Below are 16463 nucleotides of genomic sequence, written 5' to 3' on the forward strand. Positions count from 1 at the left end.
AACTGGCCGTTAATGTGGCTGATACATGAGCTCCTACAAATCAGTGCTGCGCTCTCCAGTACCCATTCACACAAAAATAACAAAACAAATATTCACTTTTTAATATTTTTTTATTAGGAGACGTTTAAAAAAATAAACACATGGTTCCCCTTTCATTTCGCTCTAAAATTTGTCGACAACACACTGCAAAACACCCCAAAAGTAAAACTAATTCTTTGGTTCAATCAGAATGCAAGTGTCTCACCAAACCCTAAGCACCGTCTGTAAACACAATGGTTTCAGTAGCACACTGCCTCACAGCACTACTATGGACGAAAACGTATCGCCCGCTAGTCAGTCTCAAAACCTGTTTTTAATAACTACTATTAAGAAACAATTTACGACATGCCAGCGAAGAATCGCTGGACGTCATCAAATTAGACCACAGATAATCCTGAATAGTGACTACCTCAGGAAAATGCTCAAATTCGTTTTACTCCCGTACAGTAGAAAAACGGTCGCGCGAACCATGGCTACTCAAGTTATATTGGTGAGCCTTAATTTAACAAAATGTCCCACGATCAAATAGAGTAATAGACGAATTCATGTTCAGTGTGCTTCCTAGTGGCTCGGAACGACGAAACTATAGAAGGGGCTCAAACCAAAGCAGTCTGGTGCACCAGACTTCTTTTCTATTACATTATCAATAATGGTGCCAGGTGTCTTTTTATGGCAATGGCAAGGGAGATGTATACTCTAAACACGAGATGGCACGAGACCACTAAACTTGGGATTCTTGGGATGCCCTTTGCCCGGAGCATCGATCTGTAGGGCTAAATTTTGTGCCAAACTAATTTGGCCTGTCTGCTAACCCAAAGAAGACTCTCCATCTACCTGAAGCTACTCACTTATGCACGCAGAATGGCCGACGATGCAGTGTATATAGTATGCACGTATTACAGGGCGTTAAAAGTGGCGATTGGGTATATTACCTGCATCCACTCAAAATCTCACTAGTCTTTTTTTCACGCTGATTATAAAGCTCTGAACTAAATTGCTTCGGTCTTTGGGCATCATCCACCTCACAAAGTAAAATGCAATAAATGCTTTTTTTTTCTTCTGTATTTAACATTTAGAAAGTTTTGCATTTCGGTTAGCGTGCATATAGCACGGCAATGTGGCTGAGAATGTTAGGCAGTGATATACGTCACTTGTATGGCATGAGAACCTGGCTAAGGTTGATGGTTTTCTGAGTATCCTTGAACACAATGACAAAACACCACAGCACACGGTGCGTCTATCACTGGTATCGGTGCCGTTTTGGGTCTTGCAAGCGGCAACCGTTACAAAAATGTCACGAAACGACAAGACTTGTACGATTAGAAGAAAGGCAAAGAAAAGTTGGGAACACGTTCAGTGAGAAACACCGATACACCAAGAGTCGAATGGATTCGCGAAGCGTAGCTGTAGAGGAGGCACATTACAACAACTCAATTGTAAATGCAAGGCATCGGATGGGTATCGGGAGACGAAGATTGTAAACGATGAGAGCTGTTAATGGCCTGTGGAATTATCAGCAGCATATTTACCAAAAGACCGCATCTTCTCTAGCAGAGCTAGTGGTGGAAGAGTGCAAAAATACTGTCTTCGGTATACAGCAGTCAGAAGAAGAAAAAGTGCCATACCAAAGGTAGAAATACTTATCTTTCTCCCCATTCTTGCCAAAAGTGGGCTAAAGAAATTCAGAATTCATACCAGTGAACAAAGCATGAATGCCATTAAGTGTTTTACCCAGCTAAAAATCTAAAAAGGCTAGCCAGCACTATTTTATTTTCGTGTTTAGTAAAGCAAATGACAAATTTGCTTGACCATAACATTCAATCAATATACCTACTCAACAGAAATGTTTCCTGTAGATCATAGCCCAGGAGCCTGTTATTTTTTATTCTAATTGTATGACTAGTACAGCTAAGCGAGCAATTGATAAAGGTATTTAAAAAGTAAAAATAATATTGGTCACTGATCACCATCCATAAAAAATTAAAGTAACTACCTTCAGCCCAGCATTGGCAAGCGCTCAGAGAGACTTGTGCAGTGCTCTTGGACAGACAACACTTGGAAGTTATATACAATGTCTAAAAATAGATTGCTGTATTTCATGTCAGGAGCAGCCCACATGGAGAAAAAAGCTGCTTGTCTGCCTCTCCCACAAGCATGACGAATCAAAAGCAGTACCTCTCTTTACCCTACATGCCTGAGAACAGTATATGTAGAACTCTCGCAAGATGACAAAACATAATCCAACATTAACAGCATTTCCCCTGGAGATAACATTTTGTAGAGTGCAAATGCTGGCAAAAATAAATGGCAGCAGCTGTCTTGGCAAGCAGCAATTAATTGTTCCTAGTTTGGGAAATGAGAAAGAAATGCCCAGATTGCACATCCACAGCTGGAAGTTGAGTGCATAGCTTGCCATATACTGGTATTGTCCCTCGTCTAGACCCCATAGTAGGCAAAGAAATGGTAAGTAAAGAAAACTTTTACTTAGACATATGAAAGCATAAAACTATCTTGCAGTCCAGACACAGCCCTGAATCCACAAACAGTGCAGCAACAAAAAATCAGAAAGACTGACTGCTGCTAAAAAATCAGCTGCTTCTGTTTGGTATCCATCATCTGCATTATAATACTAAAAAATAAATATTTGATAGACATAAACCAGTGCAATATAGAAATAAATATGGCTTGCACCAAAAATAATGGTAGTGGTCATAACTAGGATTCTGGATTTTCAGTTTACGCTGACAAAAGCAAATAAAACAGATCGTTTGTTTTTAATTTTGATTTTACTCACACAAGTTCACTGATTAGTTTTCTGTGAGGAAACTCTCACCGCAGCCTTGACTACTTAAGTCATCATAATAACCACAAAAACAGAATAGAAAATTGCACAAATGAGAGATTACGAACCTTGAACAACACACAGAGTAGAACAAAACAAAGATTTTCACAGCAACCGGAACCAACCCAGGTGAAAATCGGTCCACTTGCAGCTGGGTTATGAAACTGGCCTTGGCTGGATTCAGCTGGATTGTCCAATTTCTGGCTGGATCCAGCAGGGATCAGTTCCGTAATCCAGCTGCAGGTGGACTGATTTTCACCTGGGAAACATTGGATATTATAGTCGTGTCAAGGTTTTCTTACAAAGAGCACTCTGGCTAAACGTCCCCTTGTTTAATACACTGTCTTCAGGAACTGTACCCCATTGCGAGAAGTCACTGCAAGCTAAAGTCTCCCAGAAATTTCGTGCTAGAGAAAAAAATAGAGGTGCGTAGCATAAAACGAATTTATGTGAAAGGGTCAAGTGGGGGGATGTGAAGTAAACTGGGAAAGAAATAAGAAAGCAGGTTAAAATAGTTTTCTATCAAAAGGTTCCTCCTCCAATGTATCTGTTCCAGACACCTCTGTGCTGTGAACTATAGCGTATTAGATACTACAACTAATTATGGAACTTAAAGGGAAGCTGAAGCTGTTTTAAACTTGAGAAAAAACACCTGAGCCCAGTTAATGAGACCTCAGCCATCATAAATATCATATTCATTTGGTCATTTTCTGCGCTAATTAACCGGAAAAGCGCCTTCAAAGTAGCGCCGAAGCCACGCCTCTCAGAAGCAGAGGGAAAGGGGAGAGAGGAGGAAGCCCGTCAGTTGGTGTCACAAAAGGACCGGCTGGGGGACCCCGCCGCGGACGGCCGCGCTTTCCTCGTAGCCTGCTCTAGTGTCTTTTCGAGCCGTCGTCGTTCTGCCACTGCATAGCACTTGCTTTTATCCGTTGACCGGTCATGCTATGGACTCAATCGCCTGACGTGTTGATTGTTCTCTTGTTGGTTCACGTGCTTGCAGAATTCTCGTGGCACCGAACCAACTGACTCGTGCTGTTGCACGATGCCGTACTCATGTGTAGCTGCCAGCTTTCACGAACAGCGCTCGTCGCAGTTGTTCTTCCCGCTTACCGTCTTTTCCACTTCGTCACCGAGATTTTAAAGCGGTGGATGGGTTTGAGCAAGTACACCGTTCTTTGTTCGAAACGTGTTTCGGACAGTGCATATGAAAACTATGTACGTATGGGTTTGGGCGTGAAGAAGGCAATCGCCTGAACCCGACGCTCTACCGACTATCTTTGAAGGTAAAAAGCCAATTCAGCGCATAAAAGGCACAAGCAAAGAGGAAACGGAACTAGGTAGGAATTGTAGGTCGACTGTTCTAGAAAAAAGCTATTACGTTATTAGAATTGTGCAGTGTGCTAGAAAAGCTGCGATCATTTAGCCGAATAGCGGGTTTCCACTGGCTCTCTTGTGTTAGCCGCCTTATATTAGTGTTTTAGTGTTGGTTTCTTAGATTGTTGAAGTGACCATAATTTCCGGACCAACTCCGGTCCGGGAAATCTGGGAAACAAAAGAAAACAATCTTGGGTAGCTCAAGACTATTTTCTTTTGCTTTTAATCTACTCGGCTACCCAGCCACTTGCGAGAGGAGGGCTTGCTCTAATAAGTGGTCATGCAATTCATAATGTGACTTTCACGGTGCAACTTGTTTTAGCATAAACTTTTTTTTTTTTTTTACAGTTGCATTATTTGAGGTCACATATTTTTTTAACATAAACATAAATTTTGTTTAATTTTCCTCCCAAAGGCTCATACTCTCTTCAGAAGAGCTTTTTGAAAATACAAAGCAAATGACCTTCTGTTCTAAATTGACTTTTTTTTTTTTTTGCAAGTTAGGCAGCATTTTTTGTATAAAGCTTGTGTCATGCAACAATTCTTTCTGCCGTAGAAATGCGATCGGACGATGATAATGCTTGGTGGTGGTGTGATGCAGTTAACAAATCTTTGTAGAAGTATACGAATGTAGAGGCCCAGGAAGCTTTCACGATTTTGACATCAAATTAAGGGCTGCCGGGCACACATCTCCGCTTTTTCTAAAGCTATATTGGCGTAATAGTTTGTGGCAGACAAACTAAGCGCAGCAGAGGGTACCGCTATCACAAGGATGGACCTTCTGCGCAGTTATTCGCATAGTGCGCAAGGACATGGCGGTGGCAGAACGGCGACCCTGTCTTATCACCCGTCTCATCTCAGGGGAAGCTCTCCCGTCGCCGAAGCTGATTATACTATGCCTTCAAACCACTTCAGCCTTGATGAACAATGCAGCCTGCACGCTCACGCGTCCAGCAGCTGGCGAGCACGAAGGCCGATGCGTGCAGAATTCTTGTCCTCTTACGACCGTTTTGGGGAGAGTCACGCTAATCTGGCTTGAGACGTCCCGTCAATAGCACTCTGTTTATTGTCAACGTTTTACGTTACAATAAGGAGCAGTCAGTACGTTCCTGAAGGCACAAAGCCGGCCATGTCGCGTCCGCGCAAGCGGTTCCTCATGTCTGCGTTTATTACAGCGAGTGGTCATTTTCCTACTTTGCCAACGGCTAAAACGCGTACTCTGTCACGTCGAGGGTCGTCTGGACACATTCCTCTTTCGGATCCACCGAAAGATTTCGAAAAGTCGGAAGCCGAACCCGATTTACAAGAGCCAAAGACCCGGCGCCCGGCTACATCCGCAAGCGACGGAGCAAACGAGAATCGAGATGGTCCTTTTATGATGTAGTGGCGCGTCACGCGTGACTAGCCAATGGCGTGCCGCTGCGGCGATCTCTTCTGATTTCTTCGCTTTTTTTCGCATTTAGGGATTATTTTTGGTCAAACGGTTGTGATATTTGGACTCAGCAGGCACAAACACGTCAGAATCAGCCATTAACTCATTTTTTTCGAAAAGCTCTTCAGCTTCCCTTTAAAAGAACTGAAAAACCCTCCTAGATTATCAAAAACGCCAAGAGCCCTAGATATATACTACACATAGAATTCAACGGAAGGCTAGAAAGAATTGGCCAAATCTCAAAAATCCAAATCAAAAACACAGTACTTAGAAGTCACAACCTATCTAGTGTCAGGTGTGGCCACGGCCGTCTGACTAATGTCAGAAGGTCGGGGTTGTCATTGAGCACTTTACATACCGTATTTATTCGGATATAAGGCGGTCACGACTATAAGGCGAGGGGGCAGTTGAAGGACCCAAGAAAAAGAAAAAAAATTGTCATATTGCTATACTGAGCTTCGAATATAAGGCGGGGTATGATTTTGAGACTACGGATTTTGGAAAAAAAACCTCGCCTTGTATTCGAATAAATACGGTAAATAAAAATGGTAAAGTGCAACAATAAGAAGGCCGTGGCTATCATTGAACACTTGACATAAATAAATAAAAATATAAAGGGGCCATGAAACAATTTTTGAACCTACGTACTTTAAGTTGGTTTAATAGTCTATCACTTATAAAATGAAGAACAGAAAAGCGCCTTTATTTGATCGTGCTAGCATCTATTTGTAAAAAATACAAGATATTGGAGTGCGAGATACGTCTCAACATTTTGCACTGTCTTCTGAGCTACATGCATCAGCACCCTAGCAAATATTGTGCTACTACAGCATGAGGCTCCCCCTAGGGTGACCACCTTCCTGCAGGCGAAATGCAGAACACAGTGACCGGGGAGGGAGGGTAGGGTGGAATAGGGGAGGACGGTATTTTCATGACTCAAGAAATGAGTATTAAAAAAATTAACCATCCCGCACACCCCGATATCCTGTGCAGTCCGAAAGCATATTATACACCTGAAAATTGTGTGGCGGCAATCAAGCTAAAATAATTTTCAATCACAGTGATATATTTTTGTGCAATTGTAACGGCAAATATTTTATTATGAGTGCCTAAGTTGAAAACATATAAATCGACTGCAGCAGACCCCAATACATGAAAGGAAAATAAGAAACAATAAATCTTTTTCGACTTATTGTTTCCTGTCGATATATACTAACTATATATATATACTAATATATACTCTTATACTAACATGCTCTTGCACAAAATTAGAACCTTATGTTGTTGTTTTTACGACCCGTGTGAGTTGCAGGTTCTTTGCCTTGTGTGGCTGTCTTCGCTAAAAAAAAATGCTTTCCATAACAACCCTTATGCATGACACAGTATGATTTGCAAATAATTACAACAGTTCATTTTTCAACTTTTAGAGAGCAATTTTCGCTCGCAATATTTTGCCATTAAAGGTAGAGGCACAACGGCACATGCGCGTCCAACTCTTGCAAGAACAACGGTCGCTTCCCGCAGGGCTTGTATAGAAAATTGCATACCACCAAGATTCACACGTTTATCAGCGACCTCCGCGCAACCCCGTGGCCCATTCTTCGGAAGCGCCATAATTTGCGTGGTCGAATGCTACGACAATGTGAAATGCGGGACATTTTAAAGATTTTGGTATTTCTTGCGGGACGCGGGACACGAGCCCTCAATGCGGGGCAGTCCCGCGAGTCGCGGGACGGGTGGTCACCCTGGCTCCCCCCCCCTCTCCTCTCCTCTCTTCCCCCCTTCACTCCAATTCATGTGTTCTCCTAGTTACCTCTATTCTCTGGTGAGCAGGATCGCGGCAGGCTTAGCGTGCCACGGATCCAGATTTCTGTCAACACTGACCCGGGCAGAGGAAACAGTTTTGTTAAACGTGGGTAGATGGCCCAATTGAATCTCTCCTTTCATAAAATTTTGCTAATCATATGAAATTCTTGTAGCATTTATTTTTATGCCCAAACAATAAGCTTAAAAAAGTCAGGACACAAAAATTAAACAAGGAAATTACTCTTGATATTATATGCTCAAGTTACTTAATATACAGACCAAGTTTTGCAGTTTTTAGAGCTCTAGCAATTAAAAGAATTATTTTCTAATGCCAATCATTTGCAAGCAGAGACCAGGCAACCCCGACTGAATTCCGACGTAACCTGCCCACATGGTGTCTATGAACCACGTGAGTGTAAACACATACTGAACGCTCTCCATTCTTGGCTTATTCACGTTCGCCACGCTCGCATGCTAACTCTCATTCCCTTGCCTCCTGTTCCTTGCTCCTAGTCTGCCAAAACAAGACGTGAGTAATGACACAGACTGCACCGACTCGAAGCGCAGGGGGAAAATGAGGGAGCTGAAGGCCAAGGCAGCTCAAGCGCCGAGAGAGTTCGCAGGCACATGCAACAGAATGGTGAGAATTGTGCCGCTAGGAACATTGGCAGATACATGTGTGATATATAGGGAAACAAAGCATATTATGTCACCAACCTTTCAAACATGGCAGCATTTCTCAGTGGGCGGACTCAAGGGTCCCTTGATTAAATTGAATTTACCCACAATAAAAAACTTTCAGCCTTTCCACTCTGGTGAAGAAGGAAAGCCAGCGAAGCTGTACTATGGTCAGACGACCTCAAGGACGACTTCCTGGACGACCTCAAGGGCAATGCCTAAAGATGACGTCTAGGACGACCTCAAGGACGACGTCTAGAAAACTACCTCAGGGACGGCATCTAGACGAACTCAAGGACGACGCCTAGGACAACCTCAAAGACGACGTCTAGGACGACTTCAAGGACGACTTCTAGGACGATTTAGAAGAGAACGTCTAGGACAACCTCAAGGACGACTTCTGGGACGACCTCGAGGACGACATCTAAGACGACCTCAAGAATGACTTCTAGGACGACCTCGAGGACAACCTCTCGGACGACATCAAGGATGACCTGAAGGACAACTTCTAGGATGACCTCGAGGACAACCTCAAGGACAACGTTTAGGACGACTTCAAAGACGACTCCTAGGAAGACCTTGAGGACGATGCCTAGAGAAATTCAGCCTTTCCACTGTGGTGAAAACCAGAGTGGAAAAGCTGGAAAGGTTGTCGCCATCTATGAGCAAAGCCAGCAAGTCGATTGTCTGGTTGCCGCTGTCGCTCATAGGTGGCGGTAGCTGTCCAGAGTTTTGTGTCGACATTTCTTTGCGGGTGACGCAATCCTGGGGAAACTAGCCCTTAACAGCTCCGCTGTAAAAAATCAGCACAAATAAAGTTCCATCTAATAGATTCTAATGACATAGCTATCTCAGATATTAATTTTTTGCATGTCCTGACCCCTGGAAGTACAACTTAAAATTGAGAAAGTAATTGCATAAATTGCTAATTTGCTACAATCTATCCTGGCGAGCACGTCACAAAATGTAGTTTCGAGGCGAGCACTACATAGTTTGACGACAATGCAGCGGAATCGCAATATTCCAATGGAGGGCGACATGTCTTCTCATTTATGCCACAACATAATCAAAATAAACCGAATAAAGTTCAGGGTCCTTCAATGTTGAAATCATTTCATGACCCCTTCAAATGATTTCTAGAATTGTACTTAACATATAAAATAATTTACCTTGCAAATAAAGTAGGCAGAATATGCAATTCACTCAGTAGGACAGACCTTGCGTACAAACTGGGACTTGGAGCCTTCAAAGCATTTCACCCACAGTGATGAAGTAGATTATATATTTTCAGTTGAGGTTCTAGCAAGCATGTGTATAATATTTCTCTTGGCACTGTTGAGTTTTGTACTAGACAGGGACATTTCACTCGGGACACAGACTCGCTACTCTCTTGCCTTTGTTGTTGAGCAGCAATGTATTTGTTCATTGCTGTGAACACTTTGGTTAGAGATTTTGCATTTACTCTCTCTCTTTCCTTGAATCTCATATAGTAACAGTTTGCCCATTAAAAGCTAAAAAAAAATGTGCCAACACGGCTGGAAAAATGTTATGTGCAAGCTTGACTAAAATGCTCTTTAAAACAAAATAAAATATGAAAAATGGTTCTTGAGTATAAACAAGCGAGAAAGATAGAAAAAACCTGTTTCCCAAATAAAACCTTGGGGACTAGATTACCACAGTAAAAGCTTAAAAAACCAAAAAAAATGGCATGCGCATATAAAATCTGCACAAACCATCTACACAAAAACCTTTGCGTATCTTCCTGCATGAATGACGCACACAAAACTATTATATAAAGAAAAAATATCAGCACCAATGTTCAGCAATAAAATATCCCTCACGGCAAGGGTGCACCAGTGAGGCAAATAAATAATAATGTAAACATTGCACAATAAACATCTATAGTGCTGAAACTCTACCATACACATTGTCCAAATTTCTAAAAAATAAAGACTAGTGAACCTTGATTTAGACACTATCAACCTTACTTTATACAAGGGGGTACCCAAAAGTAGCTGGAATTTTAATGTTTTGTGCGTATGCTGTGCAGTCCCAAATAATGACACCAAGTATCGCTAGAAAACAGTTTTTCATGTCAGTCTGGCAAGTTCTGCAGCTCTAGGTGGACTGGATCATCTCAACTGTTTTCTCTCTATGCGTACAGGCAACATTAAACAATTCTGTGATGTCTGACCACAAGAAACAGATTGCAGAGGAAATTTTGCTTTCTTTTGAAGAGCAGCTGGAATGGCCGATATGTTTTGGAAAAGCCTTTCAGGACGACGCTTTAGGCGTAACGCAGATCTACAAGTGGTTTTCTCATTTCAAAGAAAGGCGACATGTCGGCTGAAAATCGATCACAATCTGGCCGAGTTTTGGAAAGCGGGGGAATGACACAAGCTCCAAAATATTTTCTCAGGCAATCAACGAAGACGGTTGAAAGGCCGCCAGACTAGATTTTCAAGGCACCAATATGTCTGAAGTTCATTCCAGCAAATTTTTAAAACAAGTCGCAAATAAATTTAGTGTCTGCTTAATATGTGTCTCACATGCTCAGAGACAATTGCAGAGAAGTGGAGAGCAGTTGCTGTTCCATGATAACCCCCCCTACCTATGGTCTTATCTGCCCAGCAGTTTCTAGAACAAAACATCATGGCACTCGACCTTCTTCCCTGCATGTTTTAATTTATCACCACAGATGAGAAAGCTATGAAAGGGGAGCAATTCAACGATATAGACAAGGTTAAAAGAAATTGCTGAAGGCCTGCTGAAGTGTTCCACAACTGATCACACTACTTTGAAGAAGACCAGGAGACCAAATTCAAACCTCGAATATAGTATATGTTTGAGACAACATTTTCTGGTTACTTTTGGGTACTTCCTCGTATTTAAAGTATTCTGAATATCCTCCACAGCCATTACCAAGCAACAAAGCTGAACTAGTACTGTAAGCCCACATTACGTCTGATCAAATTTGGTTCGGAGCAGATTTGCTTCTGGTGCACTTTGAATCCTGGGAAGCTTGGCAAAACCATGAATCCCAAAATGTAAATTGTGCTAACGTCCTTGGAAGGCAACATCACCCTAAATCGACCAGGTTCTCGCACTGTTGACACTTGTCGATGGACATGGTACATCCTCTAGCACCAACTCAGAGTGATGTCATTGGAATGTCCTGAAAAAGAAATCATTAGCCAGGTGAGATGATATGAACAAGGCAGAACACTTAGCATAACTTTTGGATCAATGACACAACTACTACTCCAAAATGTTCTTTTGGGAAAGGAGAAAATAGGCGGTCTCAAAGAGACACTTGCATGTTGATAATGATCAATGGTCAGCCACATGCAGAGGGTAAACACATGGAATATGGTGCAAAGAGTCTAAGAGTCAAAGAGTCAAAGAGCCTGGTCTAATGGCAGTCATGCTTATTTTGGGGAGGTGAAGCACCCTAAACAACAGGCAGAGTTGAGAGCTACGGTATCTTTGGCAAAGCAGAGAAACCACATTTCCTGTCTGCCCAGAGGTGGAAATATAATTTGTTTCTTGTAGGAAATTTCCATAAAAAGTAGGCTTCCTATATATAAGCCAGCATATCTCAAACTCTGCATTGTTGCAGAACTCCCCCAACTATATTCAGGGTCATTTGAAGGCCCACATTGAACCTGTTTTAAGTATGACAACAATCTGTTAGATGAATCAACGAGCTTGTGTCTCCGTAAATTGGTAAAAGTTAAATTTGTCAATACGGCTAAACATAAACAATGTCTATTGTCTCTGGCATCCTGCAGAAAAGCCCAGACAAAGCGATGTCGCAGCGGGAAGCGAAAAACACGCATCTGAGCACTTTCTCCAACGAAGTTTTAAGTAAAAATGTACTTGCAACTAGCAGGAGTGCATTGTGACTAGTTAAGAGCTCTACAGGGTGATTCAAGGAGACGCCAGGCTCTTTAAATCGACCGCAAAATTCGGTTTCTTAACGTATCGCGCTACGACTTTGTGCAGCGTTGCCCATATATGGTGCATTTTTTTTGTAAAATTCGCAAAGAGCGAACTTACCTGAGGAAAAAGTAACGAAAGAAAAAGGCTTAGCTCCTATGGAAACGCAGCGACGCCACCGGTCTGCAAACAACACGGCACCGTTTCGCACGGGAGACAAGAGATGGCGCAAGCGGTCGCGACGCCAACTGCCGCCAAAGAACGAGCATATGACGCCGAGAGCCGGCGTCTTTAGCAGACAAGGAACTGCAGTTTCTTGTTGTTACAGCGCCTGTTTTTGTTTCTGCGACTGTCAATGCCTGCAGAACGCACGCCGCTTTTGAGTCGAAAAGATTGTCTGCTAAAGAGGCCGGCTCTCGGCGCCCGTATGCTCGTTCGTTGGCGGCGTTTGTTGCATTTTCTCTTGTCTCCCGTGCGAAACGGCGCCGTGTTGTCTGCAGACCGGTGGCGTCGCTGCGTTTCCATAGGAGCTAAGTCTTTTTCTTTCTTTACTTTTTCCTCAGGTAAGTTCGCTCTTTGCAAATTTTAGAAAAAAAAAAAAGCACCATTTGTGGGCAACGCTGCACAAAGTCGTAGCGCGATAGGTTAAGAGACCGAATTTGCCAGTCAATTTAAAGAGCCTGGCGTCTCCTTGAATCACCCGGTATTGTAACTGCAAGGATGTTCGGTCCAAAGATTTCAACCCTTTAGAGTACTACAGCTGTCCCGGTGGATTGTTTTCCGAACCAGTGCAAATGGACCCCTTCAGCTCCTCTCCAATGTTGCAGTGGACCCTTGGGGTTTGCTTACCACAGTTCTGAAAACCACTGCTATAAGCTCTAAACATGCCAGTGAACAATAGATCTTTAAAAAGACAGTGACTATTAATTGCTACACGTTAATCCATTAATAGGTTCTGTTGCTGTTCATGCATAACATCCTAAAAGTGTAAAAACTACACTTTTTTTTACTATTCCTTATCATGTCATCGATGGCAGGATACACGGTTCATTTGAAACTTGATGCTGTGCTGCTCAGAAAAAAAAAACACAGGCAAAAAATTTTAACAATAAAACATTGTTATGTCTTTGTTACTCTATATTCCCTCCAAATGACAATCATAAGGCTGTGCTTCCTCCCAAAAAGGATAAACGAACCCCAAGTAGTAAAGCAGGCATTTTTACTTTCTTCTAAATTTCGGACTCATATCCCAAATGATTAACACAACAAAAAAGTTTGTTGCGAGTAAAGTATTAATCAATTAATCGGTCTCTCGCGACATTACTTTCAACTCGTCGGCGATTCACTCACCTTTGCACACTTGTCCGGGTCAAACTCGACTCGCCGCACCCTCTCGATCTCCAGGGCCTCGTCCAGGACGTCCATCTCGACGAGGTGATGCGGCTGCCAGTGGTGCTCGGTCCCCGAACGACCCGCACCGCCCGTCTGGCTGCCCGGCTCCGGCTCGGGAAACAGGAATACGGTGGCCGACCGCGCGTGCCGACCGCCTCCGCTCCCCGTCAAGGCTGTGGATCCGGCCGAGCCGTAGCCGCTCTCGGGGCTGTCCGTGCCCTCCACCAATCCGCCTTTCAAGACCTGATCCGATACGATGCCCGAGAGGTAGCTTGGCAGAGCGTGCCGCACCACTGTCGCTGCGGTGACGGCCGTGTTGTAATTCGGGGTGTGCTGATGCCTGGTGGGGATTGGGGCGACGAATTTCGATGCTGGGGGATCCCGGAGTCCCAAAGACCCGTCCCCGGCTTCCGTGCCGACGAGAGACAAGGCATCCGAGAGGACGCCTTGAGTGAGATTCGAGGCAAACGTCTGCAGGACTGCGGCGAAAGGTGCCCGGAAAACCGGAGTTAGGAGCTGAAGGATGTGTTCCAGTAAATTGGCAAGGTGAGATAGCAGTTCCCTGGTCAACTCTAATATACTTGTAGGTAAACATTCGGCAGCCCTCTGCCTGGCTAGCGAAAGACGTAATGCGAAGAATAGGGAGTCTAACCAAAAGTTTAATCAACATTTACTTGACGTTTCGAGACCAGTTCGGTCCCTTGTTCATGGGTAATGGACCAAAAGAACATGTGTCGCTTATATGCACATACGGACGGATGGGGCTTTGCTGACGTCATGCAGTCCCGAGACGTAGCTGCTGGGGAGGGAGCCCGAAGGGAAACGTAAATCGTTCTTTAGGCTCCCTGCCCCAGCAGCTACGTCTCGGGACTGTGTGATGCCAGCAAAGCCCCATACATCCGTACGTGCATTTAAGCGACACGTGTTCTTTCCGTCACTCACCAGTGAACAAGGAACAAAACTGGTGTCAAAACATTGGGTAAATGTTTATTAAACTTTTGGTTAGAGTTCCTATTTTTCACATAATATAATAGTAGCAACCGCAGAAAACAGAAAAGGAGGCAGAGGAAGCGGCACGCATGGTACTCATTTTGAGTGTCCTGGCGAATAACGGCATTAGTATATTCATTGTCGTTCGTTGTCACCTCAAGAAAAAAAAGCAAGGTTTGACATTTTATGCAGTAGAAAGCATGTCCTTAAGGCCTGTCCTTGTTGAAATACGTGACTGCCCTTTTTTGCCAGGAATGTGCCTTTAGCTAGAAGAGACATCTAATGGCCGTTTTTGGCTGCTTTAAAGTGACTATAAAGGGTCAGCCATTGGTTCAAGTTTGGTGGCCTTCGTCATAAGCTTTTTTCCAAGGGCAACTGCACATTTCTCCAAAAGCTGAAGCGTTCTAAACCGTTTTTAAGTGGCTGAAAGAATCAATCGTTGCTTTTCATTGAGCATTCAGACAAAAGTGGAGGGGTAGGACTTCGCAAGTTTTCAATTTAAAAAGAAAAAAACTTTGACATTTCTCATTTTATACATGTGCGATATCTTTTGGTGTAAAAGTAGTGGTTTTTTTTCAAACATTTTTCTTGGTGCGCCTTATGTGTTTTTGTTTCTTTTATGTACGGTGTGACGCATTTTTTTTTATGCGCCGCGCGACATCTTTTGTAGAGCACCGTTATCTACGTAGCCATAAATGGTGGTGCTCCTTCCAGGAGGCACTGCGGTCGCCACACTCTTCTATACTTTTCATAACCGACTCGGAAAGCGAGAAACTTTAGGGTTTCCCAAAGTGTGTCAATGCGGATAGGCTAGACAGTGAGAATAAACTTTTACAGCATGTGATCAACATTGCCTAATTCAGCCATGGTTTTGTATTCTTTTGCTTCAGTCCCGTAGCACTGAAAGGTAAGCGGGCTGGTATACACACATTACAAAAAAAATGATCGCGTCTTCATTAGTTTTCGTTTGATGAGCAGTTTCTATCTGCCATGCCCAGCCATGTTGCTACATGTAAAAGGAAGGATTGTGGCTAGCCAATCTTATAGCAGTACCCAGAGAAGTGTGTCAAGATTTCTATCTGCCTGAGCATCGATGCTCGCGTCGTCTCCGTGACATGGCCAAGGCTAGGCCTAGTGGTTCAAAGCTTGGTTTACAAGTGTCTGGCACACTAACTTTCGTTCGCTCGGCATGTGTATGCTCGAATAAAACCGACTATTTTCTCATTTTGTGCATTTTTCATCCTCTTGTAGCGAAACACTCCATTGCCCCAACCAGACAGCGCCATACCATGGGCATATCTCGCGAGTCAAAACATCAAAGTTGTAGGTCAAATGGTATGTGTGATCTAGCCGATTAACTGAAACTCCGATTTTGTGATACCGATGCGAGTAAAATAAAAAAGCTCCCATGCGAACCATGCAAAGAGGAGCGACTTTGCTGCGAAAACGGCTCAAAGTATGGAAGTGCAACTTATACAAGTGTGCAACTTCGTCCGGAAAATATTATATATTTTTATGAAATAAAAAATAACTGATCTTAAATGATCATACCTTAATTAACAGCATATAGGGGCCATAGACCCTTAAAAGATTACACCCTCTTACGGACGATCCGAAAATACTGTACAGTGGTGAGTGCAAAAAAAAACACCATGAAGCTGGCAAGTCTAGAACTGATATAATACTCACTTCCAAGAGACTGTAAATAATTCATAGACTTGCCATTTTTATAGCATCTTTTGTAAATGCCACTGTGCAGTGTTTTCTAATAGAATATAGTAATTTCAGTAGTTCATAGTAATTCTCTGCAGAAAGGCAAACTTTTTACTAAGAGGCCAAATTCACGAACGGGTCTTACGACAAAAATCGTGCATAAGGCCAAGTCTAAAAAGAAATCTGTATTCATGAAGCGAAATTATTGCAAGTTTTGCGTAGTAAGTATGATGAAATCCTACGATAGTTCCAGAGCTT

General features: G+C 43.1%; 1 protein-coding gene across 1 annotated transcript; it reads right to left on the bottom strand.

The window, feature by feature from the left end:
* Window positions 1-91: 91 nt before the first annotated feature.
* LOC121834569 lies at window positions 92-14018 on the bottom strand (the record flags this gene model as incomplete). Its single annotated transcript, XM_042288288.1, has 2 exons — window positions 92-11346; window positions 13461-14018. Coding segments are annotated over 2 exons (582 nt in total), but the record flags the coding sequence as incomplete, so codon positions are not given.
* Between the last annotated feature and the right edge of the window lie 2445 nt (window positions 14019-16463).

The sequence above is a fragment of the Ixodes scapularis genome, unplaced genomic scaffold (assembly GCF_016920785.2).
Source record: "Ixodes scapularis isolate PalLabHiFi unplaced genomic scaffold, ASM1692078v2 ptg001580l_1___fragment_2___debris__unscaffolded, whole genome shotgun sequence".
Classification (NCBI taxonomy): domain Eukaryota; kingdom Metazoa; phylum Arthropoda; class Arachnida; order Ixodida; family Ixodidae; genus Ixodes; species Ixodes scapularis.